The 27,994-nt window shown below is 44.7% G+C and overlaps 1 protein-coding gene and 1 long non-coding RNA gene across 2 annotated transcripts in view; one reads left to right on the top strand and one right to left on the bottom strand.

Annotated features, from left to right (window-relative positions):
- Positions 1-27,994, bottom strand: part of LOC148128637 (uncharacterized) — a 150,996-nt gene that overhangs the window by 50,894 nt on the left and 72,108 nt on the right. The gene's annotated exons all lie outside the window — the stretch shown is intronic.
- Positions 7-27,782, top strand: LOC148128639 (vomeronasal type-2 receptor 26-like). Its single transcript, XM_087948675.1, has 8 exons — positions 7-423; positions 560-807; positions 1,298-1,529; positions 2,499-3,293; positions 11,822-12,034; positions 20,008-20,134; positions 20,979-21,785; positions 27,778-27,782. Exons 2-8 carry the CDS (start codon positions 590-592, stop codon positions 27,780-27,782), a joined length of 2,397 nt encoding a protein of 798 aa, XP_087804801.1. The 5' UTR covers positions 7-423; positions 560-589.

The raw sequence follows: 27,994 nt of genomic DNA, 5'->3' as shown, positions 1-27,994 counted from the left end.
CCTCTGGGTGACCTTCCCCAGCAATCTCTGGAGACAAGAGGCCATGTTGAAGGACAGCAGAAGTCAATTCCCTGGGTGCTGAACTCTCTTCTCCAGCATCACTTTCTGGACTTGCCCTGACAGGAAGGAAGGACCACAACCACAACAGAACAATGATTCCAGGGGTATATCTGTAATTTTTACTAACATGTTTTATTCCAGCCTCTCCTCTGCAGATGGAGCCCAGAAAAAGTTCTGGATCCCAAGAGGAGAAGTTGCTTCTTGCTGTAATTATGACCATCTGGGCCTTTGAGACCTGTGATGCTATATCTCCAGTTTTTGACTTTGATGCAGGCATTAGACTGAAGCTACATGCAAAGGATCTTGTATCAGAAAAGGATAAATTCCTTGGGTGAAGCTCTCTGGGACCAAGTTTTGGGACAGGTACAGGCTCTGCTCTTGATTGCACCTTTGTCTCCTTTGCAGATGAAACTGAGTGATTCTCTGTTTAGATCACGAAAGCCACTGGCACTTTTCAGAGTCTTTGAATTTTTCCAACTGTTTCTGTTGTTTGTGTTAGAAACTGGAAGCGGATTGATTAATGCCATGAATGATGGACCTCCTGCTTCTGCTTCTGATGCTGCTGGTGTCCCCATCAGTCTGTGGGAAGCTGAGAAGGAAATGCCCATTGAGTTTGGAGCACCAGGATGGGTACAATCCATGGAGCTTTTACAGGCCTGGAGACCATCTCATTGGTGTGGTCACAACTGAAACATATGTGTCGCCTATAATGTTGCCCTTCAATAGCCCTCCTATACCTTCTTCTTCGTAAGTCATGCAGGGTGATGGAGTTGCACTCCCTCCATGTGCAATTCTAACACTCTCCTTTTCTTCTTATTTCACTTATTTTTGTACCCCAGGACCTGTATAATTTCCTGAATGATTTTTATTTCCATGTCTTCCCTTTTTTGCCTTACTTTGTGGAAGAGAGTAAAATCCAAAGATGGAGTTTTTAAAAAACCTGAATGAAATCCAGGTGATTTTCCTTTCTTAGTTCGTTCATGAGTTCATCACTTGAATAATGAGCTTTGTTTAAGTAGTGCCTGAAACAATTGTAGTTGCCTCTCTCATTTGCATAATTGATCATTGGATTTGGATCAATGTTGGCCTAAAGCTTAGTAGGTTTGTGACGGATTATATATTTTAAAAACATTTGTTGTTACTATTGAACATAATAACATGAATATTGTTTTTACAATAGGAAGAGTTCTGCTCTAACAAATACCCTAAAATCAATTTTTGGTATTCAAATGGTCAGCAAGAATTCCCAGCTCCTGCAGAATCTCACCCTGGGCTACAATATCCATGACAACCATTTGAGCCCTTTACGCACTTCAGATGTCTTGCTGGACATTCTTTCCACTGGAGAAGCCAATGTCCCCAACTACGGCTGTGGGAGGAAGGACAACCTCCTGGCTCTGATTGATGGAGCTGGCAGGGACATCTCCATCCAGATGTCAACGTGTGTAGGCACCTACAAAGTCCCACAGGTTTGTGTGTTTTTCTCTATCTGGTAAGGTGAGTGGGGTGGTGGGGATGAACAACAGATCCAATATCTTCATAGAATTCAAGAGCTGTTTCTCAGAATATTAGGGAACATATAAACTATGTTTTAGTCTATTACGTTCATTCTTCAAATTCACCATTAAAGGCCTGAAGAGCCATAAGGTCCCTGTAGAGGATATTCTACTGAATATTCTACTATTGAAAAACTATCCAGGTTTTGAGGTCCCCCATTAGCATATTCATTTTCACATATCAATAATATCTGCCTTATCCAATTGGAATCAAGTTGGCAATAGTCCTGTCTATGTATAAAAAATATTCAGACCAAGAAGAGTATCTTTGGGATGGATAAAAGGAGTTCATCTGCTGCCCTCAGAGATAATTGTTAATTTACACAATTTCTGCTTTGTATAAATTCAGGGTATATAATTATTGGGTTAAAATTAAAGCGATGAAACAGACATAGTCCCAAAACAGACAAAATTTCAATTAAACACTTATTGGATTGTACAACTGTCAATTTGTGTTAGCAGTTGTGGTCTCTTAGTCTCTTGTACATCTAGAAAAGAAGCTGAAAAATTGCTTCACAAAGAATTTGGGATATAGAAGCTGAGAAAGAGGTTTTAGTACTCAAAAATAGCATATAATACAGCCCTATATCTTAGATCCAGACATTTTATCTAACATGTGCTAATTTGAATCTAATTGTTGGAATTGTACGGGTGACACAGAAATTTACATTGCATTTTTTATTGTTTTTTTGTTTAATATGATTTTGCGTTCCATTTTTATAGACAATCTTGTTAATATTCTGTCTTAAATATTTTAAACCATGACTAAGGAACAAATTATTCTTATATATTCATCAAAACAAAATTGGGTTTGTCAATAACTAATATTTTGGAGTTGATCTGGACCACATTATAACACAGCATTCTTCATTACTTTTTCAGATCACTCCTGGAATTCCTTCAGAGGCTCTGAGTGATAAAAGGAGATTCCCCTTTTTCCACCAGATGCTCCCCAAAGAAGGATTCCAGTACCCAGCAATTGTCCAGCTGCTCCTCCATTTCAGATGGACCCTGATTGGTCTCTTTGCTACAGACACAGAGAATGGAGATAATTTCATGAGGACTTTCCCTCCAATGCTTGTCAGGAATGGAATTTGTGTGGTTGTATCACAACGATTCACAACAACTGGACAAACAGCATCCCTCAGGGAGGCCCTCTCTAAGTGGAGACAAGTCAATGTCTTTGTCCAGTTCATAGAATTTATTTCCATCTGGAACAGAATTATTCCTTTCCATGAAGCACTTATGCATTTGCCAGGAGCCATTGAAGGGAAAGTCTGGATCCTCACAAGTTTTTTAGCGTATCTAATAAAGAAGGACATACTTCTCAAATACATCCATAGTATTTGGAACTTTGGTTATCTGTCAAAAAAAAGGCCAACAGATGCTGCCTTTGAACCCCATTTCTTTGTGGAAGATCCGTTTCAAGATCATTATTTCCGCTGTTCCCTTTCCAAGCACGTCTTTTCTGTCAAAGGCCGCAGAAGATGCACCCAGAAAGCCCCACTGGAGACCCAGGAGAAAAGAAACAGGAAACGGATCATAAATGACCGTCATCGCTACAGTATCATTCAGACTTTGGCCCAGGCCATGAATGCCGCCTATTCCTCCAGATCGAGGAGGGGAAGGAAGGAGGGAGAAAAGAGGTTGGGGGCTCCGAGGCTGCAGCCGTGGCAGGTATGGGGGGTCCCAATAGGGATCCATTCATCTGAGATCCTTTGGAGAAGGAACCCAAAGGAGAAGGAGGGGAACATCTCAACCTTCTTGTGCTGCAAAAGGTCAAGAGATTTGCACCATCTAATTGCTCCTGTCTGACACTCCGGAATAACAGGGAGCAGATCTGAAGTTTCTGTCTAGTCCCTGTTGGAAGAAATCTCCTTCTGGGTTCAGTTCCAAGTGGGGAGGAAAGACGCTGGAAACATGGTGACTGCTTGGAAGATGGTTTAATGGTGGACAGGAGCACATGCCTTGGTTGAGGAAAGAAGGGCTGAGATGCTGAGAGTGCAATTGTTTTATGCCCTCTGTTGGGATTTGAATTTGAGCTTGTATTCTGATTGGTTGTCAGACTCCCATGGGGCCATGCAGGGCCAACTCTGTAGGCTGTCCTGAGTCCCAGGCTTGGTTGAGCCTCGCTGGATGATGGTGATGGCTTTGGGCAATTCCTATATAGCTTTACCTGGAGTAGATCTTTGTTGTGTAAAATAGAGTGGCCTAGGCCAGAGTAATGGTCCATTAGCAAAGGTGGGAGGGGGGCTGAGTTTCAGCCTCTCTGAGTTTCTACTTTTCTTTTTAGGGGAAATATATTCTCCCTTTTTAGTATATCCTAAAATATTTTATTTTCCTAGGAATGAGAAGGGTTTTAACTCCCAACACCTCTTTCCGTCATTGGAAGAGTGTTGAATCCTCCCTTGTCCAACTGAGAGATTTTGTAAGTTGGAGAAGCTGCTCTCATAATCTCCTCCTTGTCTTCTCTCAAGACTCAGTTTCAGGTTGCAGTCAAGTACGATTTTGAGATTGTTTTCATAAACATGTATTTATTTACAAATAACTCAAGATGGCAAATGTCTCCAACACAGCTTCCTCCTTCATCCAGTCCACTTTTAGTACAGTCAGAGACCAGCATTACAAATAATAATAATAATATAATAATAATAATAATAATAATAATAATAATAATAATAATAATAATAATGGAGAAAAATAAAAATAAATGTCAAGGGGCAGTTAGAGTCTGCCTAGTGCTGAGTCATGTGCGAATATGTGGCAATATAAATGTCCTAAATAAATAAATACATAATTTTGCATTACAGCAGAACAGAATTTGGCCCCATTCAGAGAAACTCTTTCCTATTGATCTGAGAACTGCAGTTGCACGTAAAAGAGTTCCGAATTTCCCAGATATTTTATTAGGAGAGGCATCACAAAATGAATCCCTGAGTCCTGATAGGAGATGCCGCATAGCAGGCTGTGAACTCACTGGTGGGATTCAAATTTTTTTACTACTGGTTCTGTGGGCATGGCTTGAATTTGTGGGTGTGGCTTGGTGGTCACATGACCAGATGGACATGGCTTTGTGGCCATGTGACTGAGTGGGCTTGGCTTTGTGGCCATGTGACTGGCAAACCAAATAGAATTGGTCCTCACTTAATGGCCGGTTGCTTAACAAGTGTTCTAATTTATGACTGATCTCCCCAGAGCTACTTGTCCTGTTTTTGGAGTTTTGACAACCATAAACACAAACACACAAACACACATGCACACACACACACACTCAGACACACACACACACACACACACACACACACAGAGCTTTCTAACCCTGCTATTCTTTGATTCTGTAAGGATCTCCTGATGGAGCAGGGGGTTGGACTAGATGACCTCCGAGAATCCTTGCAGGCCAGCCCTAGATTGCTGTGCTACTTCAAAGAGTTTTCTGAAGCCAGGGTTTGTGTCCTTCCTTCCTCTCCTTTTTTTCTCTCTCCCTCCCTTCCTCCTTCCATGTATTTATCTATCCATCCATATATCTCATTCACTTTCTCCATTCTCCCTCTCTTTCTCTCTTTCTTTCTTTCTTTTCATTTTTCTATCTCTCTTTCTCTCCCTCTTTCTTTCTTGCTCTTTCTTGCTCTCTTTCTTTCTCTACCTTCCTCTTTCTTTCTTTCTTCTCTTGCCCCCGCTCTCTCTCTCTCTCTCTCTGTCTCACACACACACACACACACAGACACAGAGAGTGGGGGAGAGAGAGGGGAAGATAGCGACCCAGCCTCTTCGCTATCCCCCACCGTCCCCCTTACCTTCTCAGGCCAGGTGAGGGAGGGAGGGTGAGGGGCAGGGCCAGCTGCTTCAGGCAAGGCGTCGACCAAGCACGGGAGAGTAGAAGCCTGGGAATGGCGGCTCTCGGCTCAGCTGGCCTGAGGGGCTCCTGCAGGCATATCGCCACAAGGGGGGCAAGAAGCCCCGGGACTGTTACGAACTAAGCAAACACACTGTTTCAAAATCCTAAATAGTTTTACTTCTACAGCAGGCTCGTAATCCTGCTCTTCTGATTGGCCCGCAAGCAGCGGATCCTGATTGGTCGACCTTAGGAACCTGGGAGGACTCTGTGGCTTCACCAACCTTGAAGAAGCCATGAGAGATCGGATTGCCTTGGGTCTCAAAGACCCCACAACCCAGAGCAAGATAATGGCGAAGGGAGACATCGCCCTCGCAGATGTCATCGCCGATGCTACTGCAGCAGAAGCAACCAGGAAGTCAGCCGCTCAAATGCGCCGAGCAAACGCACCACACCGCCAACTCGCCAGCGACGCTACGCCGTTTTCTGAGAGGCATGCAACGACCACGCACCATGAGGACCTCGAATCTTCGTCAGAAAGCGAAGAAGAAGAGGTCAACTGACTCAGGTCAGAACGCGACCAGCGGGACCAGCGGAATCGAAAATCCCCGTACCAATGCTCTGGATGCGGGGGTGGTCACCCGCGTTCTGACTGCAAATTCCTAGATGCACTCTGCCGTTCCTGTGGGAAGAGGGGCCACATCGCAAGGGTCTGCCGAAGCAAGCGAGGACCCAGCCCAACCAGGAGAGAAAACAATCTCTGACAGACAGCAGGCACCCCACCAGCAAAGCGGGACCGCCCAGGCACTCAATGGAACCTATACTACAGAAATTGAGCACCTGCCACTTCGTCCAGATGTGAAGAGGAACATCAGACTATCACCATCGGCCACGCTTCATCCCTGGATGCGAGGAAAATCCGAGTGAGGGTCACTATCGAGAATTGTCCATGCGTTATGGAGGTCAACTCTGGATCGTCCCTATCCATGGTCTCCTGGAAAACCTTCAGACAGCTGATCCCTGACATCCGCCGCCAGGACCTCAGCACTCAAAATATCATATTGAAAGACTACCAGGGAAACAGAATTCCTGTTGCCGGATCCAGCGACGTCCGAGTAACATTCAAAGACCACACCGCAACCCTACCCTTAACCATCGTCGATCGAGATTGACCCAGCCTTCTGGGTTTGCAGTGGTTTGTGCCACTAGGAATTGAGCTAGCCGGCATCAACCAGACCGGAAACGATGACTGGGAAACCGCCCTCGTCCAGGAATTCCAGGACGTGTTCAGCGAGAAGCTAGGCAAGTACAAGGGATCCCCCATATCCTTTAGCCTCAGCCCTGAAGTTGCACCCATTCACCTTAAGCCTCGTCGAGTGCCCTTTGCACTCAAGCCAAAGATAGATGAACAATTGGACAAATTAATAGCCCAGGGCGTGTTGGAACCGATTGACCACGCTCGATGGGAGACCCCAATTGCGACCCCCATAAAACCAGACGGATCGTTGAGAATTTGTGGGGATTACCGGGCCACCCTAAATCACGCGCTCCAACAGAGCACTTACCCTGTACCTGTGGTCCAACACCTTCTTCATTCCCTGGGAGGTGGGAAAATATTTGCAAAATTGGACCTAGCTCAGGTGTACCAGCAATTGCCCATAGACGCTCAGACTGCCGAAGCCCAGACTATAGTTATGCATAGAGGAGCCTTCAAATGTAATAGACTTCAGTTCGGAGTAAGTGTAGCACCTGGTATTTTCCAGAGTTTGATGGAGAGATTGCTGCAAGGCATAAAAGGGGTCGTGCCCTACTTCGATGATGTTTTAATAGCTGCCCCTACTAGAAGCTTGTTAGAAAAACGACTCAGAATGGTTCTACAGAAATTTAAAGACACTGGCCTGAAGGTCAAGAAGGACAAGTGCCAACTCTGTACGGAGAAGGTTGAATTCCTGGGCTACCTTCTTGACAAACAGGGAATTCACCCTACTGAAAAAAAACTAACCGCAATAAAAAACGCCCCAAGACCTAGGAATAAAACAGACCTCCAAGCCTTCTTAGGACTCATTAACTTTTATAACATCTTCTTGCCCCAGAAGGCGACTGTTGCTGAATCCCTGCATAGGCTCCTCGACAAGAAGGCTTCCTGGGTCTGGGGACAGCGGGAAGAGCGTGCCTTTCAGCAAGTGAAGGACCTTTTAACTTCTGATGCTGTATTGATACAATACAACGAGACTTTACCTTTAACCATCACCTGCGATGCCTCACCGTTTGGGGTAGGAGCCATCCTGAGCCACATCCTGCCAAACGGTACTGAGGCACCTATTGCGTTTTTTTCAAAGACTTTATCAAGGACTGAGAGGAACTATAGCCAGCTTGATAAAGAGGCTCTCGCTATTGTAGCTGCGATCAAACGATTCCATGAGTATGTATATGGAAGGCCCTTTTCTATAATCACCGATCACAAACCGTTACTTGGCATTTTAGCGGGAGACAAGCCAACACCCCACATCTTATCGCCAAGAATGACACGTTGGTCAGAGTTCCTAGCCGCATACGATTACCAATTGCTACACCGCCCGGGAAAAGCCATTCCCCACGCTTACGCCTTAAGCCGCTCACCTCTACCCGAAGTCATAGATGATCCAGCTCCAACCCTAACTATGCTACAAATCGAAACCCTTCCTTCTCCACCACTGACGGCACGAGATATCGCCTCGGAAACAAGGAAGGATCCTTGTTTGGCACGAGTCCTCAGCTGGGTAGAAAGAGGTTGGCCTGACAACGAACCCAACGACACCTTTAAACCCTTCAAAAACCGACAGACAGAACACTTCTCACAGAAAGGCTGCATATTGTGGGGGGACAGAGTCGTCATTCCAGATCGGCTACAGCACAAAGTTCTGAAACTATTGCACGATGGACATCCTGGCATCGTGCGAATGAAGGCACTAGCAAGGAGCTACACTTGGTGGCCAGGTATAGATAAACAAATAGAAACTTGGGTGGCCACTTGCAGCAAGTGTCAAGCAACTCGCTCAGCTCCACCAAAAGCTCTGCCAATGGAATGGGAAACACCTCGGGGGCCCTGGTCCCGCATCCACCTCGATTTTGCGGGACCCACCAAGGGACATACATTCCTCATAACCATGGATGCCTATTCAAATTGGCTAGAGGTCCACAAAATGAAGAGCACCACCACAGAAGCAGTCGTCAAAAAACTGAATAGACTATTCGCTACGCATGGGTTGCCAGATGTCCTGGTTTCAGATAATGGACCCCAATTTACTGCTCTTGCATTTGAACAGTACCTAGCAGACCGGGGAATATGCCACGCCCTAACATCGCCAGCCCATCCTGCAGCCAATGGTAGGGCTGAGAAAATGGTCCAATTCGTAAAGAAAACCTTACACAAGTTGGAGCAAGGAGACATCGACGAGAAAGTGACCAGGATGCTCCTTCTCCAACATATTACCCCACACAGCATCACAAACAAAACCCCAGCCAAACTCCTGATGGGATGGAAACTTCGCTCACATCTTGACCGCCTACACCCTGCCTACACACCGGAACAACCCCTGGGGTCCAGCGGCAGGTATCGCACATTCAAGGTAGGTGACCCGGTTTTTGCGAAAAACTTCTCTGGTGACCCATTGTGGGTCCCCGCTACTATAACTCAACTTACGGGGCCCGTTCCTACCGATTACAAACTGATGATGGGATAATGTGGAAGCGCCACATTGACCAACTTCGCTCCAGACTGGCACCTACCCCCGTCACAAGCCCTGAACCTCAAACCTGGGGGAAGGGAAAGCGAGGGGGCCGAAAAGAGCTAGCATCCGACTGGGACTCGAAACCCGGAAGTCAACGCAACCAACCGCGGGATACTCACCGTCCAAAGGAGAGCTGGACCAGATGATCGACTCACCACAAAGCAGCACTGCGACAGCAGCACATCCAAGAAATTCAGAGGCCAGCCTTGGCAAAAGCAGGGATGACAGCCCCGAGTCGCCCAGTGTAGAGGTTGACCCAGCCGTGCCGTTAAGCTCAGTGAATAGCCCAGCGGAACCAGAGCCAGGGCAAGGACTATTGGAGCAACGCAAATCGGGCAGACAGGTGAAACGACCTGCCTACTTGAAAAGTACATCACCCCACCCCTCAGATGGAACCTAGGGGAGGGGTGTTACGAACTAAGCAAACGCACTGTTTCAAAATCCTAAATAGTGTTACTTCTACAGCAGGCTCGTAATCCTGCACTTCTGATTGGCCTGCAAGCAGCGGATCCTGATTGGTCATTCATGGCCGATCTGATTGGCTGTTAACGGGCGCTGCTGATTGGACACTTCCAGCACAGCAAACTCAAAAGCATTGGCTGTTGTGACAGCAGACAGCCCTATAAATAGGGTTGCTGCCGCCCAAGTTTTTGCTCTGTTCTGAAGTCACTAATAAAGAGTTAAGTCACTATCCGATGCCTCGTCTCCGTTACTTGCACCCACGCTCCGGACATAACAGGGACGTCCACCCACTCCCCTGCTGGCTGGCCGGGCTGGGCTGGAAGAGGCGCATCCGCCAGGAGAAGGAAGAAAATGTGATTCGGGAGGGCGGGTGGGCAGGCGGATGTCCCAGGGCTGCTGCACATGCGCACTGCATGAGTAGCGGCGATAAACACAATGCACATGTGCAACAGCCGTGGGACATCTGCCCGATCTGCGCCACAGCCACCACATGGTAGGGAAAGCTAGGAGAGCGACTGGGACAAGCGGGCGACCCGGTTTGGGGGTGTGGCCAACCAGGGTGACCACCGGTTCACCTGAGCCAGTGAGAACCAGTTGAATACCACCTCTGCGTGAGCTGCAGTTCAAGTGGCCCCTTGTCCTCAGGACCCCAGTCTCAGCTCAGGAGCTCTTTCTTTGTGTCGGCCCCCTGAAACTACTCTGGGAGGTTAATTCCATTTGGACTTTTGGCAGGGTTATTCGATATAAATATCGCGTTGCTCTAAAGGCTGCTCAAATAAACATTCTTGGGAAGAGCAGCCCCATCTTGTTGGATTTCCAGATCTTTAAGACCTTGTTTGAGTTCACTAAGTGCACTAACTCATCCCCCATCCTTAAAAGCCCTTCCCTGCAGAAGCCACGGGGCTGAGTACCAATGAGTAGTTGTGTGTTCATTTTCCCCAAAACAACAACCCTGTGAGTTGAGTTGGGCTGAGAGATTGGCCCCAAATCCCCCACCCTGCTTCATGACCAAGGCGGGTCTTGAACTCACAGCCTCTTGCTTTCTACTTTGGAGGCTTAATCAGTAGAGCAAACTGGCTCCCTTATATACTTATCAAGCTTGGCACAATCCTTCATCCAGTGCATCACTAATGTTCTTATATGAGATACTATAATTTATCAAATCCTAAAACCCAGATAGTTTTCTACTGCTTTTTAGTCATACGGTTGTTTCTAGGAGGAAATCAGAAATATTTTTCTGGAAAGTTGGTAATGTTTAAATAACATAAAAGTATATTTGCCTGAGAATTGTTATAAATCTTGTATAATAGCAATTTATCAACCCTATTATATTAATGACAACATAGAAAAATTGATGACTTAACGACAAAATGTTGTATCTTCCCACTTTCATCACAAAGATTAAAAAAACTAAATATTATTTGAGTACCATTTTAAAATCAGTTTTTATCCACTTAATTGTCATACCATCCACCCCTCACTTAACTGGGTTTCTGATCACATCAGAAAATTGTTTGTTATTCTTTCCTGAGATCGAGTTATATCAGCAGTATTTCTATAATGTATTTAGGAAATGAAATAATATGTGAGGATGACTTGCATAGAGCACATAATTTATATCCCCCCCTTTCCCACAATCCATTTAGAAGGGAATGACTTTTGGGGGGTGGAGGAGAGATTCTGCCTGGGGAAGAACCAGATAAGAGGAGGACACCTACAGCTGCATAAAAAAGGGTTGGTGGGAGATTTGTACTTTCCCCAAATCCTGTCAGTGCAGCATTACAGTGAAGTGGGCCTAGCTCAGGTTTCCTGTCTGGGCTTCCTGGGAGAGGATTATCTTGACAATTTTCTTCTTCAGAAATCCGTGTTTCTGATAACCAACCTGTTGCTTTCAGGAGTTCATAAATCTCCTTTTTATGTTTTTCAACTATATTTTGTCAAAATCTATATTGTCAAAATATGATCAACAATTTTTTGTGAACTTTTTTCGTTCACTTGTAAGGTAGGGTTAACACCTATTTTCCTAATGAAGCATGTCTGTAAATTAGACAACTACAGAAGACAGATTCAAATGTGAAAAAGTGTCTGGGATAAGAAACAAAGTTTTCTGCTTTTAAAATTGCTGCATGTTCCCATTCTAGTTCCATCCTTTCCTGGAGAAGAATGAATTTGTCAATATTTCGGACATTGAACTCTACATGGACCCAAATGGAGAGGTAGCAGCAGATCTGTTCATTTCGGGCTTCTTGGTTCTTCCCAGGGGTGATCCCAGGGAAGAGACTCTGGCACATTTTGTAAGACAGAGACTTTATATCAGCCAAGATGTTCTTTCACGGCTAAAGTTGCTCAACAAGGTAGGAGAAAGTTTTGATGTCTTTCCTCTGTTTTCCAAAGCCTGAGGTCCCATTTCAAGAGGGCTGATGCTATTCCCCAAAGGTGGTTCACCTTCACCAAGAATTGAATCTGGGCAGGAGAAACTGGAATTTTTCCTTAGGCTGCTTGGGAGGCTTCGGGATTGTTCCATTTTGTGGACCCCGTACAATTAAGGGTCTCCATCAAACGGGTGAGAAACCCACAAGGGCTGGGGAATGTGTCCCTAGTAGCTTCTGGTTGTTTGCTCCTTGTGCCCAGAAGAGCAACGAAGGCGGCAATTCTGCTGAATCCAGGCTTGGACTGTATCAGATGGGATTGAATCGTGAGTGGATGGAGGTCCTTTGGCCCCATTGGGGAAAGAAGCTTCCTCTCATCCTGCTTGGGGAAAAGTGTCCCCTGAAGGGGCAGCTCCATAATCTGGGAGGCTCTTAAGGAGGCCGGATCTGGCCAGAGCTCTCCATGCCTCCCTTTCACCCTCCCTGGGATGGAGCAATGGGCCTTCTGCTCCTAAGAAGCAGCTCCAAGGCTTTCAGTTCACCTGAAATTATCAAGATTGTTCTGATATCACACCTTAAAATTATGGGTGTAAGAAGAGGGGAGAAATGCATGTTAATGGGGTCATGAGAAGGAACCGACTGGTTATCACTTAATGCTGAATTTTTCTCAGTTCCATCCAGGGATGGGATTCAAATTTTGTAACAACCGGTTCTGTGGCCATGGCTTAATTTGTGGGCGTGGCTTGGTGGCCATGTGGCTGGGTGGGCGTGGCCAGGTGGCCATGTGATTTGCAAACCAAATACAATTGGTCCTTGCTTAATGACCAGTTGCTTAGCAAGTGTTCTAATTTATGACTGATCTCCCCAGAGCTGCTTGACCTGTTTTTGGAGTTTTGACAACCATAAACACAAACACACAAACACACACACAGCTTTCTAACCCTGCTATTCTTTGATTCTATAAGGATCTCCTGCTGGAGAAGGGGTTGGACTAAATGACCTCCAAGATCCCTTGCAGGCCAGCCCTAGATTGTTGTGCTGCTTTAGAGTCTTCTGAAGCCAGGGTTTGTGTCCTTCCTTCCTCTCCTTTTTCTCTCTCCCTCCTTCCATGTATTTATCTATCCATTCATATATCTCATTCACTTTCTCCTCCCTCCGTCTCTTCCTTTCTTTTCCTTTCTTTGTCCCTTCCTTCCATCTCTCCCTTTCTTTGTCTATCCCTTTTCTTCCTTTTGCTTCCTTTCTCTCTTTTCTTTCTCTTTCTCTCTTCTTTCTGTTCTCTCTCTTCCTCTTCTCTCATTCCCTCTATTTCATTCTTTCCCTCTCTTTTCTCTCTCTTTCCCCCTCTCTGTATCACTCTCTCTCTTTCTCTAACTTCCCCCCTCCACTCTCTATGTGTGTGTGTGTGTTTTGTGTTTGTGTAAAAGAGAGGCATGGATAAGTCTGACCAGGTGTGGTCTCTTTAAGAACCTCCCCAACTATGAACCTGCTCTTTCAGGGGACACTTTTCCCAAGCAGGACGAAGCTTCTCTCCCAATGGGACCAAAAGGACCTCCACCCAATCATGATTCAAATTCATCTGAATTCAGGCCCTGGTCAACAGAATTCCCTTGTTCTTTGCTACCGTGTTTCTCACATAATAAGGCCGGGCCTTATTTTTTTGAGCCCAAAAAACGGCTAGGTCAGTTTTTCGGGTGACGACTTCTTTGCATCTCTCAAGAATAGCCGCCTTGTACAAGATTATGGCTGAAAGACAGAGAGTTTCTCTTTACTCCACTTTAGCGCAGATTACTGGTATTCGACGCCAGCAAAGCTTCTCTTCTGCATATACGCCATGGAGCACGTCGCAGCGCGCGCTGTCGTTGTTTGAGCTCCAACGCCGAAGTGGCAGCTCCAACATGATGGCGGCTGATCTTTTGTTTATCCTGTGCCAGCAGCAGAGAGACCGCGATGCTCGATATCGCGTTGAAGTTCTGGGATACGCATGGCTTATCTTTGGGAGCTGCAGAGGAGGAGAGAAGAAGGTGGCACATTCCAGGAGAGGAGGATTATCAGTGTGGAGCCCAAGAAGAAGGGCTGGTAGGCACGGAGAGGGGCTGCCCCATAGCTCGAGAGAGACGAAGACAGCGCAGATGCTGCCCAGGCCTCTGCCAACCGCGCGGCGCCGCCAGTTATGTGCGCTCCGGGCTTTGGACATCTCCGTGTGATCGCGACCCTGTCCTTTCCACCTGGCGCCCTTGCTGCTTTCTGGCTCTTTAGCAAGGCATTGCGGTCTCCCTCTCATGCTCGCTCTGAACTTCGTGCGGACCAAAATAAAAAGATCGCCACCGTCATGTTTGGAGCTTCCGCATTTGGAGCTTCCGCCGCCGCTTGGAGCTCCAAACAGCGGCAGTGCTCCAAACACGAAGCCGGTTGCTAAAGAGCCAGAAAGCAGCAAGGGCGCCAGGTGGAAAGGACAGGGTCGCGATCACATGGAGATGCCCAAAGCGCGGAGCGCACATAACTAAAGGCGATGCACGCAGTTGGCTTGGGGACTACAAGGCAGCATCTGCGCCTCTTCCCGGGCGCGTCTCTAGGCTGCTTCCGGAGCTACAGGACGCTCTCCGTTGCCTACTAGCCCTTCTTCCTTGGGCTCCCTGCCGTGGGGTACACCCACTTCCTCCTGCAAATTACGCCTGCAACTCTTCTCTCCCTTTCCTCTCGCTCCAAAAAGATCGCCATCGTATCCCGCCGATTCGGGCTTCCAGCCACGTTATGATCCACTAGTGAGGTTGCCATCTGAGATGGAGGCATCGCAGTCTCCCTCTCTTGCTCGCTCTGTACTTCACGCGACCAAAATAAAGATCGCCCGCCGCATGTTTGGAGCTGCCACTTCCGCGTTTGGAGCTCCAAATGGCGACGGCACTCCAAACACGGAAGCAGCAGCTCCAAACGTGGCGGCGTAATGGGCAGAAGGGAAAGCAACAGCGGCGGGTGCCAAAGGTGTCTGCAGCAAAGGTGGGAGTAGGGAGCTCTCTGTGCTTGGCCATGATCGCCCGTTAGGAGCGGCTGGTGGCGAGGAATTCGGCCCGCAGGGCGCTCCTAACGGCAGTCTCCCGCCCTTCCCCTTATTTTGCATATTTTAAAATAGGCCTAAATTTGGGGGAGGGGCTTAATTTGATTTTATGCCCAAAAACATGCTGGGCCTTCCTATTGGTGGAGGCCGTATTGTTGGAGAAACACGGTAGTTCGGGCACAAGGAGCAAACCAACCTGAAGCTCTTAGTGACACATTCCCCAGCCCTTGTGGGATTCTCACCAGTTTGAAGGAGATACTAAACTATAGATAGTTCACAAAATGGAGCAGTGCGAGAAGGTAAGGGTGACGGTGGGGGGATAGTGAAGCGGCCAGGTATCTATCTTCCCCCTCTCTCTCCCACTCTGTGTGTGTGTGTGTGTGTGTGTGTGTGTGTATCTGTGAATGTGTGTGTGACTCCTCAAGCCAGCAAGCTCTCCTTGGTGCTCTTCGCTACTTCTTTCATTTCTTCTTTTTGAATCCAGACTGGCTGAACAACGATTGCCAGACCGCGGTGGAAGCGTCCATTGGGCGACCCTCCTCCTTTTCCTCTTCCTCCTCCTCTCACACCTGGCACCTCTGGATGGATCAATAGGGTGCACTTGGGGGAGATGCTCGCTCCTCAAGTGAGCAGCCATCCACCCCATACCAGGTTTTGCTGTGCTTTGGTATTTGCTTGAGGAGCATCTCCCCATGCGCGTGCATCCTCCCAGCCCTGCCACTACCACTGGTTATGGGAGGTGGAGGAGGAGGGTCGCCCGAAGGCGGTCTGGCAATTGTTCAACCAGTCTGGATTCCAAAAAGAAGAAATGAAAGACATAACAAAGAGTGCCAAGGAGAGCTTGCTGGCTTGGCCATGCCACGGCTTTCAGGGAGACACACAAAGACACACACAGAGTGGGAGAGAGAGTCGGGAAGATAGGGACCCGCCGCTTCGCTATCCCCCACCTTCACCCTCACCTTCTTAGGCCAGGTGAGAGAGGGGAGGGTGAGGGGCAGAGCCAGCCGCTTCATCAAGGTGAAGAGGGGGCGACCAAGCACAGGCGAGTAGAAACCTGGGAACGGTGGCTCCTGAGGGGCTTTGAGGTCGGACAGCCTGGAGCGACCAAGATCCGAGTGGGCATTGCACCACAGGTTCACCTGATCGACCACTTCTTTGGTGTTGGCTTTACGGAGCCACGGGGTGAGGTCTGGGCTGACATGTGACAGCAGTGCCTTTAGCTGTGCTCGCTTGTAAGTGCCCAAATAATCTGGTGAAGATGGCGGAGGAGTAACTCAGGTAGACCTCCCCCATCCGCAGTCCTCCTCCTGCAGAAAACGGCCATTCCCTGAGCTAAGAAGGCAAGGAGCTGCGCCTCGACTCACCCAATTCCTAGGACTACCCCAATGGTCCCAATTCTGCTAGGAGAGGGAGGCTCCACCTGGCAATACCCCTTTCCCTCGGTGCTCTGACTTCCCGTGGCCCGCCTCCAGCCTGAACACCAGGTCGGACCACTAGAAGGCCACTTCCCTGCTTCTCAATGGTGCTCCTGTACCATCCACTGCAGGACCCTCCAACTCCTTCCCCAAATTCTCCCTCAACTTCAAAATGACAATGCCTGTTGTCTACATGGGTGCAACTGGGTGGGTGTGGCAGGGCCAACCAGGGGTGATTATTCTGGGTCCAACAATAAGGCTGTGGGCGGGAGAGGGAAGGGATGGTAGGCAAATGGGCCATGCTCTCTGGTCTCCCTCCCCCACGCCTCTGCCTCACTGCCGGCAAGGGTCCAGCAGCTGCGTGAATCCCAGCTAATCCCATGTGGAGAGGCTCATGTTTTCCTGCTGCTGCGAAAGCAAGAGAGTTTTTCCGGCACAGCGAAAAAGTTTGCAACTTCCTCTCCAATGGGGAAATGGGTGGCTCTGGGCAGCAGAGAAGTAGCCTGCTTGAATCCTGTTTCTCTCTGCCACCCAGAGCTGTGCCGGGAAAGACTCTCTTGCTCTCCCAGCAGTAGGAGAACACGAGCCTCTCCACATGTCTTCCAGTACAGCGAAATGTAGCTCTGGTCCCCACCCGTCTGCATCTTGCCCCCGCCTAGATTCACCGCAGCTGCTGGGCCTTACCTGCTGGGGGTGAGGGCGGCGGGTGGTGGCAGCAAAAGGCAAGTGGGGTGGGGGGTAAAGGTGACCGGCAGTGGCAGGTAGGTGACTGGGCCCCGGAGCTTGCAGAGCCTCACTCACCCAGGGAGATCAGGCAGGGCCACAGAGGAAGGCATGCAGCAATGGCTGGCCTGGTGAGTGGGCAAAAGCAGGCTGCAGGCGATGCCACGCATGTGCGATAAGAACTGACTGGGCTTTGGACTTCTGGTTTGAAGGGCTTCGGCAACAGGCAGAAATCCGCGATCGTGCGTGGTTTCTGTCTGGGCTCGCCTCTGGAGTGCCCCGAGCCGCCTGGTTTTGGGGCTAAGCCACCCCATAGAGGTGGTGAAGAGGGGGAGACCGCCAGCAGGGTTCAGGAGAGCTGCATCTCTCCTCCCCAGCTGGCCTTTACTCCCTTTCCGAAGGCGGTTGCAGCGGTGGTCAGAAATGGCAACAACAAAGAACAACTCGACCGGAAAAGAATGTGCAGGAGGAAGATAAGAAGTGAAAGTTTTGGCTGACTGGGTTAAATTGTAAAAGCAACAACCAAGGTACCCGAATTTAAACTTACAAAAAACAACATCGCTCCCAAAGAAGAGTCGGAAGCAGCGAAGGAAAGTGAAAAGGGATAGGTTTGGCTTTTTTTTTCTCTCTCCTTCCCTATACTGACAACTAAGAGACTTAAATAAGAAATCGAAAAATCCGCTTTGACATCAATAGGCAATTAAGCTGAAAATAAAACAAAATGCCAAAGGGATAATAAAGATTTCTGGACATTAAAATTTTTCTTTTTCATAAGCAGGAAGGGAGAGAAAAGAATAAGGGCAGGATCTGGAAGAGGGAGAAGACTGCCTGGAATTAAAAAGAATCTACAGTAAAACTTCAACAAGACTTCTAAAAGATACATTTTAACTGAAACTTTGCAACTAAATAGTAACCCCAGGAAGAGAAAGTGAAAAAAAAGAGCAACAAAGAAACAGCTTGCATGTATTTGGATTATTTGGTGATCTTTGGATTCTTGGTTATTATATTTGAATGACTAAAATCAATCGGGTGGTTGTTTAAAAATGTATACAATGGCACCACTTCTGGATGAATTGAAAATGGAACTTAAAAAGTACAAAGAGGATGCACAAGAAGGGAAGGGTTCTTTTGGCTTCGTTTTCAATTCTTAGAAATGGAGATTCGGAGCTATGAGAAAGAACAAGAAATGACTGCAAAACAAGAAGACTGGGACAAAGAAGAAGCCATCTTTAATGAACAAGCAATTTTATGTGGGGAAGAAAAAGGAAAGGGGGAAAGAGAATGGAGAATTTAAAACTTAAAAAACAACCAAAGAAAAGAAAAATAATTCGAAAAATAAGTATAATATTGGAAAGCAACAGAAAAGGGGAATACAGAAGAGAGAAATAGATGTAGAGAGACAAGGGGGTAAAAAGGGGAGAGAGAAGAAGAGAGGGAAGAAGGAAAGGATAAGAAGTTACAAAGGACCGAACAAGATATAGAGAAACAGGACCTATTTAGAGATAATGGGTGAAAATCTAACTGAAAAAGGATTCTGTAAAGGTACATAAGATTGTATTGTTATATTAGTAATAGAAATAACTTTAGAAAATTGAAAACAACGTATGATTAAAATGAGGGATAAAATAGTTAGTGTAATTTAGTGAAATGTTTGTGAATAAAATAAGTGAAATAAAATAAATGAGAAAATTGAATTAGGAAGGAACGGGAACATTTTAATTAGTTAATGTTTTATAAAATATAAGTGAGAGGGGGAATTAATTATGGAAAGCTTATAATTGTTCCCATAGAAGTATGATATTTAATTGAAAAGTAATGTTAAAGAAGTTAAGATTTTAATGAATATTAATATTAATGATAGAATTGAATTGGAATGGAATGTGTTGTTTTAATTATATACATTTATAATTTTTTCTTTTTTAAGAATACAGTGTGTATTTTAAGAATGTACCAAGCAGAATCCGAATGGAAGTTATATATTATATTGAATGTTACAACTTTAGGGAAAAGATATAAAGGCGTCATACTCCAATCAGTAACTACAGGAGAAATTTTGTTTAATGAGAAAAAATAATAGATAATTGAAACAGGACAGACAAAAATATAAATACAATGATTTGAATTGAGATGAGATAATTAAAATTGAGAAAATTAAAAGAGAGGAGAAGCTATGCAGAAAATGTAAAATAGTAATAAGATATGGAATAGAATATAAAAATGAACATGAACCTGAACTTGAGTCTATACGAAGTATGTAACCCGGGATTATGCTACTTTCAAAAAGATGTTTTATTTGTATTTTTTTCTCTTTGTGAAAACTCAAATAAAATTTACAAAAAAAAAAAAAAGAACTGACTGGGCACGGAGGGGGAGGGACGGGCGGAGAGGGGCAGGGCCAGTTAGTGGTGCGATTTGCCGGTTCTCCGAACTGCGCAGAATCATAACAACCGGTTCTATAGAACTGGACAGAACCAGTACAATCCCACCACTGGTTCCATCTCTCCAGACTTTTCTATTTAATAAAGTCCTTTTTTTTTTTTTTGACACTGTGAGAATTCCAAAATCAAAAGAGAGGAGCTAAAGGAAGAATCTTCCAGAAGTTATATCTCCAACCATTTGGAAATAGTGAGAGATTTTGTATTTATTTAAGTGAAGACCAGAGGCTAATATCTAATATCTTGTCTAATATCCATTTTTACCTCCATTTTCCATGGACGGAGAGTCCTAACATATTTCCTTTGGCAATCCGGTTTTTTTCTGCTCAGTCCTTTCCTCAATCTGAATGTGTGGAAAGTTGTCGTCCTGGATTTGTCAAAAGGGCTCGAGAAGGAGAGCCAGTTTGCTGTTACGACTGTGTTCCTTGTCCAGAGGGGACCTTCTCCACTCAGAAAGGTGGGTGACACCAGAGGAAAATGGGAGGCCTGGTGGAACTGGTGGAATTGTCATGAATGTGAATTAAACGACACTTTTAAGCTTAATTGGTTTCTGGTTTATTTCCGAAATGCCTCATTTCTTATCTAAACAGAAGAACAAAAAGACTGTGAAGGAAGGGCTGGATAGAGAGGTGGCTGTGGCAGATTGGGCAAGCTTTACTACTGCCAGAGGAAATATTTCTTCTTTTTAGCTTGAGTGTGTCCTTCCTTCCACATTTACTTCTCTAGGAACACCTGAGTTCCTTGAAACGTGAGGAATTGTTTTAGGTCCACCTCCTGAAAGGAGGATTGCAATGCAGTCTACATGGGTTCCCTTTGAGGAACACTGAAAAGGTGTTACTGATGTACGAGATACACAATGTGGCGGCATGGATAGTGATGCCTGTATGTGTCTGCACCCATATCACCACTGCTGCAATGGCCATTCCAAATTATTTGCAACAGTCACTTGATCTGCCAGCCACCTCTGAGGCAAGTATGACAAGAATTGCCATCTTGCACGTAAGTTTATCTAGAAAGATTAATTGATTCATTATTTTCCTTTAGTAATGTAGGTTCCTAACAATATTCTGAACATTACAAAGGAAATCTTTCACGTCCAAAGCTTCCCTCAATTTCATAGCCTATCAAAAATATACTGTAGGTATATTTTTTTAAAAAGTGATACACTTATTTTTGTCTCTGGAGATATTAAGAAATCCATCCAGGAAAATGCTCCTGATAATCACTTGTTCCCAAAGAATGTACAATATATCTTGAAATGCAAAGGACAAAGAAATATGGGGTTGTGTTTTTTTCCTCAGATACAGAAAAATGCACCAAATGTCCGGATGACAAATTCCCAAATAAAGAAAGAGTCCAATGTATCCCCAAAGTGATAACCTTCCTGTCTTATGAAGAACTTCTGGGCATCATCCTGGTCTCTTTTGCCCTATTCTTGTTCCTAACCACAAGCCTTGTTTTAATCATCTTCATTAAATACCGAGAAACTCCCCTTGTCAAAGCCAACAACCGGGACCTCTCCTACATCCTCCTGGTCTCCCTCCTGCTTTGCTTCTTGTCTTCTTCTCTCTTCATTGGTCAACCAAGGAAAGCCACCTGCCTTCTCCGACAACCGGTCTTCAGCATCATCTTCTCAGTTGCCGTTTCTTCTCTCTTGGCCAAAACCATCATGGTGGTGCTGGCTTTCCTGGCCACAAAACCAGGAAACCGAGCAAAGAAATGGTTGGGGAAGAGCTTGGCCAACTCCATCATCCTGTCTTCTTCTGGTGTCCAAGTTATCATCTGCTCCATCTGGCTGGAAGTTTCTCCTCCCTTCCCTGACTCTGACCTCCTCTCCCAGCCTGGAGAGATCATCCTGCAATGCAATGAAGGGGCCGTTGTCATGTTCTACGTCACCCTCAGCTACATGGGCTTCCTGGCTGCCGTCTGCTTCACAGTGGCTTTCTTGGCCAGGAATCTGCCTGGGGCCTTCAACGAAGCCAAGTTGATCACCTTCAGCATGCTGGTCTTCTGCAGTGTCTGGGTGACTTTTGTGCCCACCTACCTGAGCACCAAAGGGAAACACATGGTGGCTGTGCAGGTCTTCTCCATCCTGGCCTCCAGTGCTGGTCTCCTGGGCTGCATCTTCATCCCCAAGTGCTACATTATCCTTCTGAGGCCAGAGCTGAACACAAAGGAGCATCTCACAGCCAGAACAAATGTAAAAACATGAGATATAACATCATTATGACAGTGGAAGTATTGTTAATGTTTCTTTTATTTGATTTCCATTTTGATAGTATGCAGGAATCAAAGAAAATGATATCTATATGTTTCAAAATGGGGAATTGTTGAACGACTGGAATTCTCCCTTTTCAATAAATATTGCTAAAGAGACTGCTGTAAAATTCAGAGGAATTCAGCTGTTCGGCAACAGCTACTGAGCATGATACCTTATAAAAAAGATTGACGCACTTGTTCCCACTGACAGCAGCTAAACATGTGGGTGGGTGGTGAGAGAATGTGTAGGAAAAGAGGTCAGGAGGAAGCTGTGGGAACCAAACACCAGCCTGGTTGCCTGATCCTCTCCCTAAAAAATGCCAGAATGATGTGAAATGCCATGCTTGACTGGCTCCCAGCTGAGGAGGGAAATCTTCATCCCTTTTATGTGAGTCTTTCTTGATTGCCTGATAAAAACCCCTTTGCAGAAAGAATTCAGCAGAACAGCTGTCTGGGATTTCAGTTTGGGATTGTATGTACTTCACAGCAAAAAGAAAAGTAAATAAAAAAATTAAGTTTGTAAAGAAATTTCCATTGTATATTTTTTCTTTCAACAACCAGGGAAATAAAATAGCTGTTTTCAGGCCTTTTAATTTTCCACTCTACAATTTGTACCTGAAGCATTTCTCTGCTCCTCCTCCAAGCTTTTCTTGTCTTTGAAGGGCTGGAGAAGATGTCCAGAGAAAGGGGACCTTGGGACTCTTCCCAGGAGGAGGTTGCAGGGATCCTGTCTCAAGGCAACCGCATCATTGACCAGGTCACAAACCTCCAATGCTGCATAATGTTCATCCAGGTCCAAGAAGGGGCTGAATAAGTGGGGGGACTTCTAGGTTTCTAGGAAGAGGCACCCATGGAAACTGCTCTGCTCTCCAACCACAGAGATTGCTGATCAATTGGGAATCAATTTTTATGTCTCACAATGGTTCCTAACTGCAAATAGGATCCCTTTGCAAATTCCATTTTAAGGAGATAAGAAAAGCTCTGTTGGATCAGAAGAAGGTCAGGCTAAGATTCACACAAATCCCTCTGGTTCTTGCACAAGCAGTAGAAGAAGGCAGAGACTTGTGGCTTTGTGCCACATGGAAGAGGTGTTTATCCAGAGGTGGAATTCAGTAGGTTTTGACCAGTTGTGGAGAACTGGTAGTGGAAATTTTGAGTGGTTCGGAGAACTGGCAAATACCGCCTCTGACTGGCCTCGCCCCCATCTCTCCTCTGCCTCCCACTGAGTCCCAGCTGATCGGCTGGATTGGTTGCCCTGCACAGGAGAAGGGAGCTGGAAAGCAGGTTAGTCGGGAGAGGTAGGGAATGGGCTTTTGAAGTAACTTTCCACTGCCACACCCACAAAGCCATGCCCACAAAGCCATGCCCACAAAGCCATGCCCACAGAACCAGTAGTAAAAAAATTGATCACCACCACAGCGATTATCCCACAATTTCACTTTCTTCCCTCACTACCCACAACATTGGACACTCGGCCATCTCACACTCTAGGAATCTCCAATTTTAGTATCTCACATTAATCTGAGAAAATGTTTCCAAATTTCCCACCCCAAATTCAATAAGAGTTAAGGCGGGACTGGAATTCAAAAGTCTCCTGGTGATCCGCTCAAAGTCCCCCAGGAAGATTTCCTGCCTGAGGGAGGATTAGAACTCAAAGCCTCCCAAATCTTGGCCAATACAACCAACAAGTCCTAAATCAATTATTGTCAGGAAGCTCACTCAAATTGACTGGCAATACATGCAAAAAAATTAGGCTATGCGTTTCCCAGAAGATGGGTAGGCTCCATAAACAATGCCATTGTTTCATTTGAGGAATGAAGGTGGAGATGGAAGGTTCTGGAAATGCCATTTTACAGGATGCACCTTCTTTAGGCCCGACTGCCCGTTTTTCTTTGTACAACACCTGAGCTAAGGAATCTCTGAAACATTGTCTTGGGTTTAGGTCCAGGGGCCACAGGAGAAGTCTCCCATCCTAAAACATATCCTGATCCCTTTCTATTTTGAGTGCACCATGGTGGGTCTGTCCCCATTCTTGGGAAGGGGACATATTGTGTGGGTGTGTTTGCTGTGTATATTGACAACACGCAAGTTTTAGGGGAACCTTTGAAAGTGAGCTCAGTCTGCTCCTAAACTGTGAGCCCTATCTGACCATCATAACACCTGAAAGACATCCAGATATACACAAAGCCTTGTTTTTCTATGCTTCAAGCATGGACATCAATCTGATCATCGGTCCACTCATATTTTATCTTTTTGGAATGTGCAGTAAGTTGAACACATACTAAATCTCATACAGCTCGATGTAACTCGACTGCAAATGGAGACGAGTCTTTCTTTCCTGAAGGTCCAATCTGGGCCGGGCCTGATAACCATTCACCTGTTTGGCTGCAATGTCTTCTCTTTGGCTGTGGGTGGTTCTCTCTCTCTTTTTTTTTTTTAAAAAACAAGTTTTATTAATTTTTAAAGACAAACAAATCATCATTAACCATTACATACTTAAACCTTTTTCCATTATAAATTTTACAAGTCAAATAAAACCTTATTTTATACAATATAATTCTATTTTAAACCATTTCCATATGAGCATACAAATACCTCTTATCCAGTTTCTCTTTACTTCTCTTTACTCTTATTCAATTTCACTATTATTATTTCATCTTTTCTTTCTGACTTGGTTACCATTACTCTCATTCTATATTTCTGCAAGGTTTTATTAATTCTCCCAAAAACATAAACACACAACACACAAAACATAAAAAAATCTTTTAGGAAAGTAACTTGGCCCCAGGTATCTCTCTCTTCATGGACTTCAATTATATTCATGCTCATCTTACATGTCATTACTTATTTTATTTACCATTCTATGTCTTCTATATTAGCTTCTCCACACATTTCACTCTTCTTAATTCTATCTTAATTAATCCATCTTAATTTGAGTCATTATATTTGTATCTTTTGTCCATTCTTTATTATCCCTTTGTCTCGTTTCTTATAATAATAATAATAAAAAGAATTTCTCCTGAAATCACTAATCAGAGTATGATGCCTTTCTATCTTCCCCTAAATTAATCAAATTAACATTTAAAATAACACCTAATACCCGATCTGATTCTGCTTGGTACATTCTATCTACTAATTTTTTTTAAAATAAACAAAAATAATAAATCCAAAATGATTAAATACATAGTTAAGCAATAGATCTAAATATTGAATCTTATAACATTCCCATTGCCTTTTCCAAAGACAAATGCTACAATAAAAATTTTATAATAACATCAATACCATAGTCATATTAAACTCTTTAATTAAAACTCAATATTCTAAACATTCCCTTTAATATTTTATTAAATTTTAAAATCAATCATTACTAAACATTTCAACATTTTAATCTTATTAACTCTTAAACCATTCTAATTTTCTATTTCTAATACAATGCTACAATACCATCTTATGTACCTTGCAAAATCTTTTTTAAAGAAATTATACTTTACCCTTTGTCCCTAAAAAAGATTCCTTTTTTCCATCTAATTTCAAAACTTTGTGGCTTTTCTCACCTTTTCCCTTCCTTTCTTCCCCCACCAGACCTTTCTACCCCCTTCTTCTAGCCTCTGCCTTACTGGCTTCCCTTCTCTGTTGTGTTCCCTTTCCCTTTTGTTTACTATCATTATATTGATTTTGCACCTTATTTTTCCCTTTCTTGAGTGTTTTTTTAAATCTTAAGTCCTTCATTTTCCTTCCATTCCCTCTTCCTTCTTTCTTAGTTAAATTCTGAAATTCATTAAAGATGGCTTCTTCTTCTCCTTCTTCTTCTTCTGCTGCCTCCATCTGTTGTAATGTTTGTTGATAGTTAGCAAGCGCCATTTCTAAAAAAAGGAAGGCTTCTTTCACACCATCTTTGCCATTTTTGTTTGTTTGCTCATATTCTTTTCTCAGTTCCTCAGCAGAAAAAGCCATTATAAATCTTTTCTTTTCTTTTTTCCCCTTCTTTCTTCTTGCAACAACCAAGATATTTCAAAAAAAATAAAAAAATAAAAAAATAGAACAATCCCAAAGTCATCAATCAATCCAAGCCAAGGCAAAGTTCTCACTTTCTCTTCCTGGGGTAGTATCAATCAAAAATAAATAAATAAATCCAAATCTGTATTTTAAAGCCTTATTGCAATATATTTCAGTCTTCAAATCCTTAAGGCATCTCCTCCAACAAAATCTTAACATATAAATATATTTTTAGTCCTCTCCCTTCCCACTTATCACATAAAGCCAGTTTTTACCTGAAAAAAACAACAGGTTTCTTAATGTCCACTTGTTAATTCCGTAGGGAAGGAGAGTAAACTTTACTTTCAGCACCTCCAAATTGCCGCTTATTTTCTCTTCTGGAAGGTATCATTCAAAAACCATAATTTCCAGGAATTATGTTAAATATGTCTTAGAGTCCTGGGAACCAAGAAAAACTTTCTCTTTTCAAAGGCTTTCTCCTCTTCCTCCTGCGCATTCTTACCCGGCTGCCAGCTTCTTTGTGGCGGCCATTGCAGACCGCCGCTGCACCGTCTTGGGAAAAGGGGTTCTGCCGGCTGGGAAGGGGGTCTGCAACACCCCAAACCCCTCTCCGGATCCCCCTATCTTCAGCCACCCCTGCAGGGCAGCCTTAGCTCCAAACCCGTCCGGATCGGAGCACCAAAAAGCTAGCGCAGCAGGGATCGCGCAGTATCGCGAATCCCTGCTGCTTGTGAAGCCGACAAACCGGAAGTCCCCAGGCTGTGGGTGGTTCTCTTGTGGGTGTCCATGCATCTGGGAAGGGTGAGGAGACAGGAGATATCGGAATATCTCGGAATATCTCGGCTGGGCCCAGGAGTTTCTGGACGAAGCCGCTTGCCACTGGTTGCCTCTTCCTTCTTCTTCTGAAAACATCGCCAGAAATCTCAAAAGGCGAACAGTAACAATGATTTGGGTCTTATTAACCAAAGCTGGGGAGGAGAGAGATGACTGGAGAATATTGGAGGGCCTCTTCTAGAGGAAAGGATGAAAACAAACAAACAGAAAGAAAAGTGAAAGCTTTCAGGCTTTCTTCCGCCCACCTCCTCATTGTGGCCCAAAATGTCTTCATCATCAACGTTTGCTAGGCCAGCCCCTTTTGGCACTCCAAAGACCCCCACAGTTGCATTCTGAAGGCAACTTGAAGAAGAAGAGGGTGTAAGTCCATCAATGGGGATTGGACAGCGACTTGTCTGACATGGTATAGGGCAGGGGTGGGATTCAATTGTTTTAATAAGCAGTTCTGTGGGTGTGGCTGGGTGGGCGTGGCTGCACCCCCCTTGTTTTTGGGCCTCCTGGACGTCAGGGAAGCCTCCTGGGGGGTTGATATCTTCGCCCCTGGTCGGTCCCAACGGACCTAAACCGTCCCGTAGAGATGGTGATCATGAAGGGCATACTCTGTGGATCCCAGGGACATCACAAAGTCCCTGGTTGATCCGGGAGAAGTCCTTTTGCCGGCGGCAGAGAGGCAGCCTCTATAGCTGCTGAAGTCGGGACAGCTCCGGAAAGGAAGAGGCTGAAAGTTAAAGTGTGTCGGCTGGGTGAGAACTTTCTTTTTTTTATTAAGTTGCTGAGATTTGAAAGGACACTCTGGATATGAGAAGAAACCTGTGAGATTTTTTGACAAAACTGTATGAGCAGCATTTTTTAAAGGGACGTCAAATTGAGGCTTGGTTTTTTTTTTCCTTTCTCTTACTTTTTTTTTTTTTACTGGACCTTAGCGTGATTTTGCAGTTAACCGGACTGAATTTTCTTTCATATATATATTTACTTCTTATGCTCCTTTTTGACTTCTTAATTTTTTTTTAGGCTAGAGCTCCCTTTGGTTATCTTTATATATATATATATATATATATATATATATATATATATATATATATATATATATATGTATATGTATATGTATATGTATATGTATATGTATATGTATATGTATATGTATATGTATATGTATATGTATATGTATATGTATATGTATATATATATATATATATATATATATATATATATATATATATATATATAT

The sequence above is a fragment of the Notechis scutatus genome, unplaced genomic scaffold (assembly GCF_049901735.1).
Source record: "Notechis scutatus isolate UNSWTSFEM ecotype Mainland unplaced genomic scaffold, rNotScu1.2 NSCUCTG41, whole genome shotgun sequence".
Classification (NCBI taxonomy): domain Eukaryota; kingdom Metazoa; phylum Chordata; class Lepidosauria; order Squamata; family Elapidae; genus Notechis; species Notechis scutatus.
Note: the sequence above shows the minus strand (reverse complement) of the source record. Positions and strands in the feature narration are given on the sequence as shown.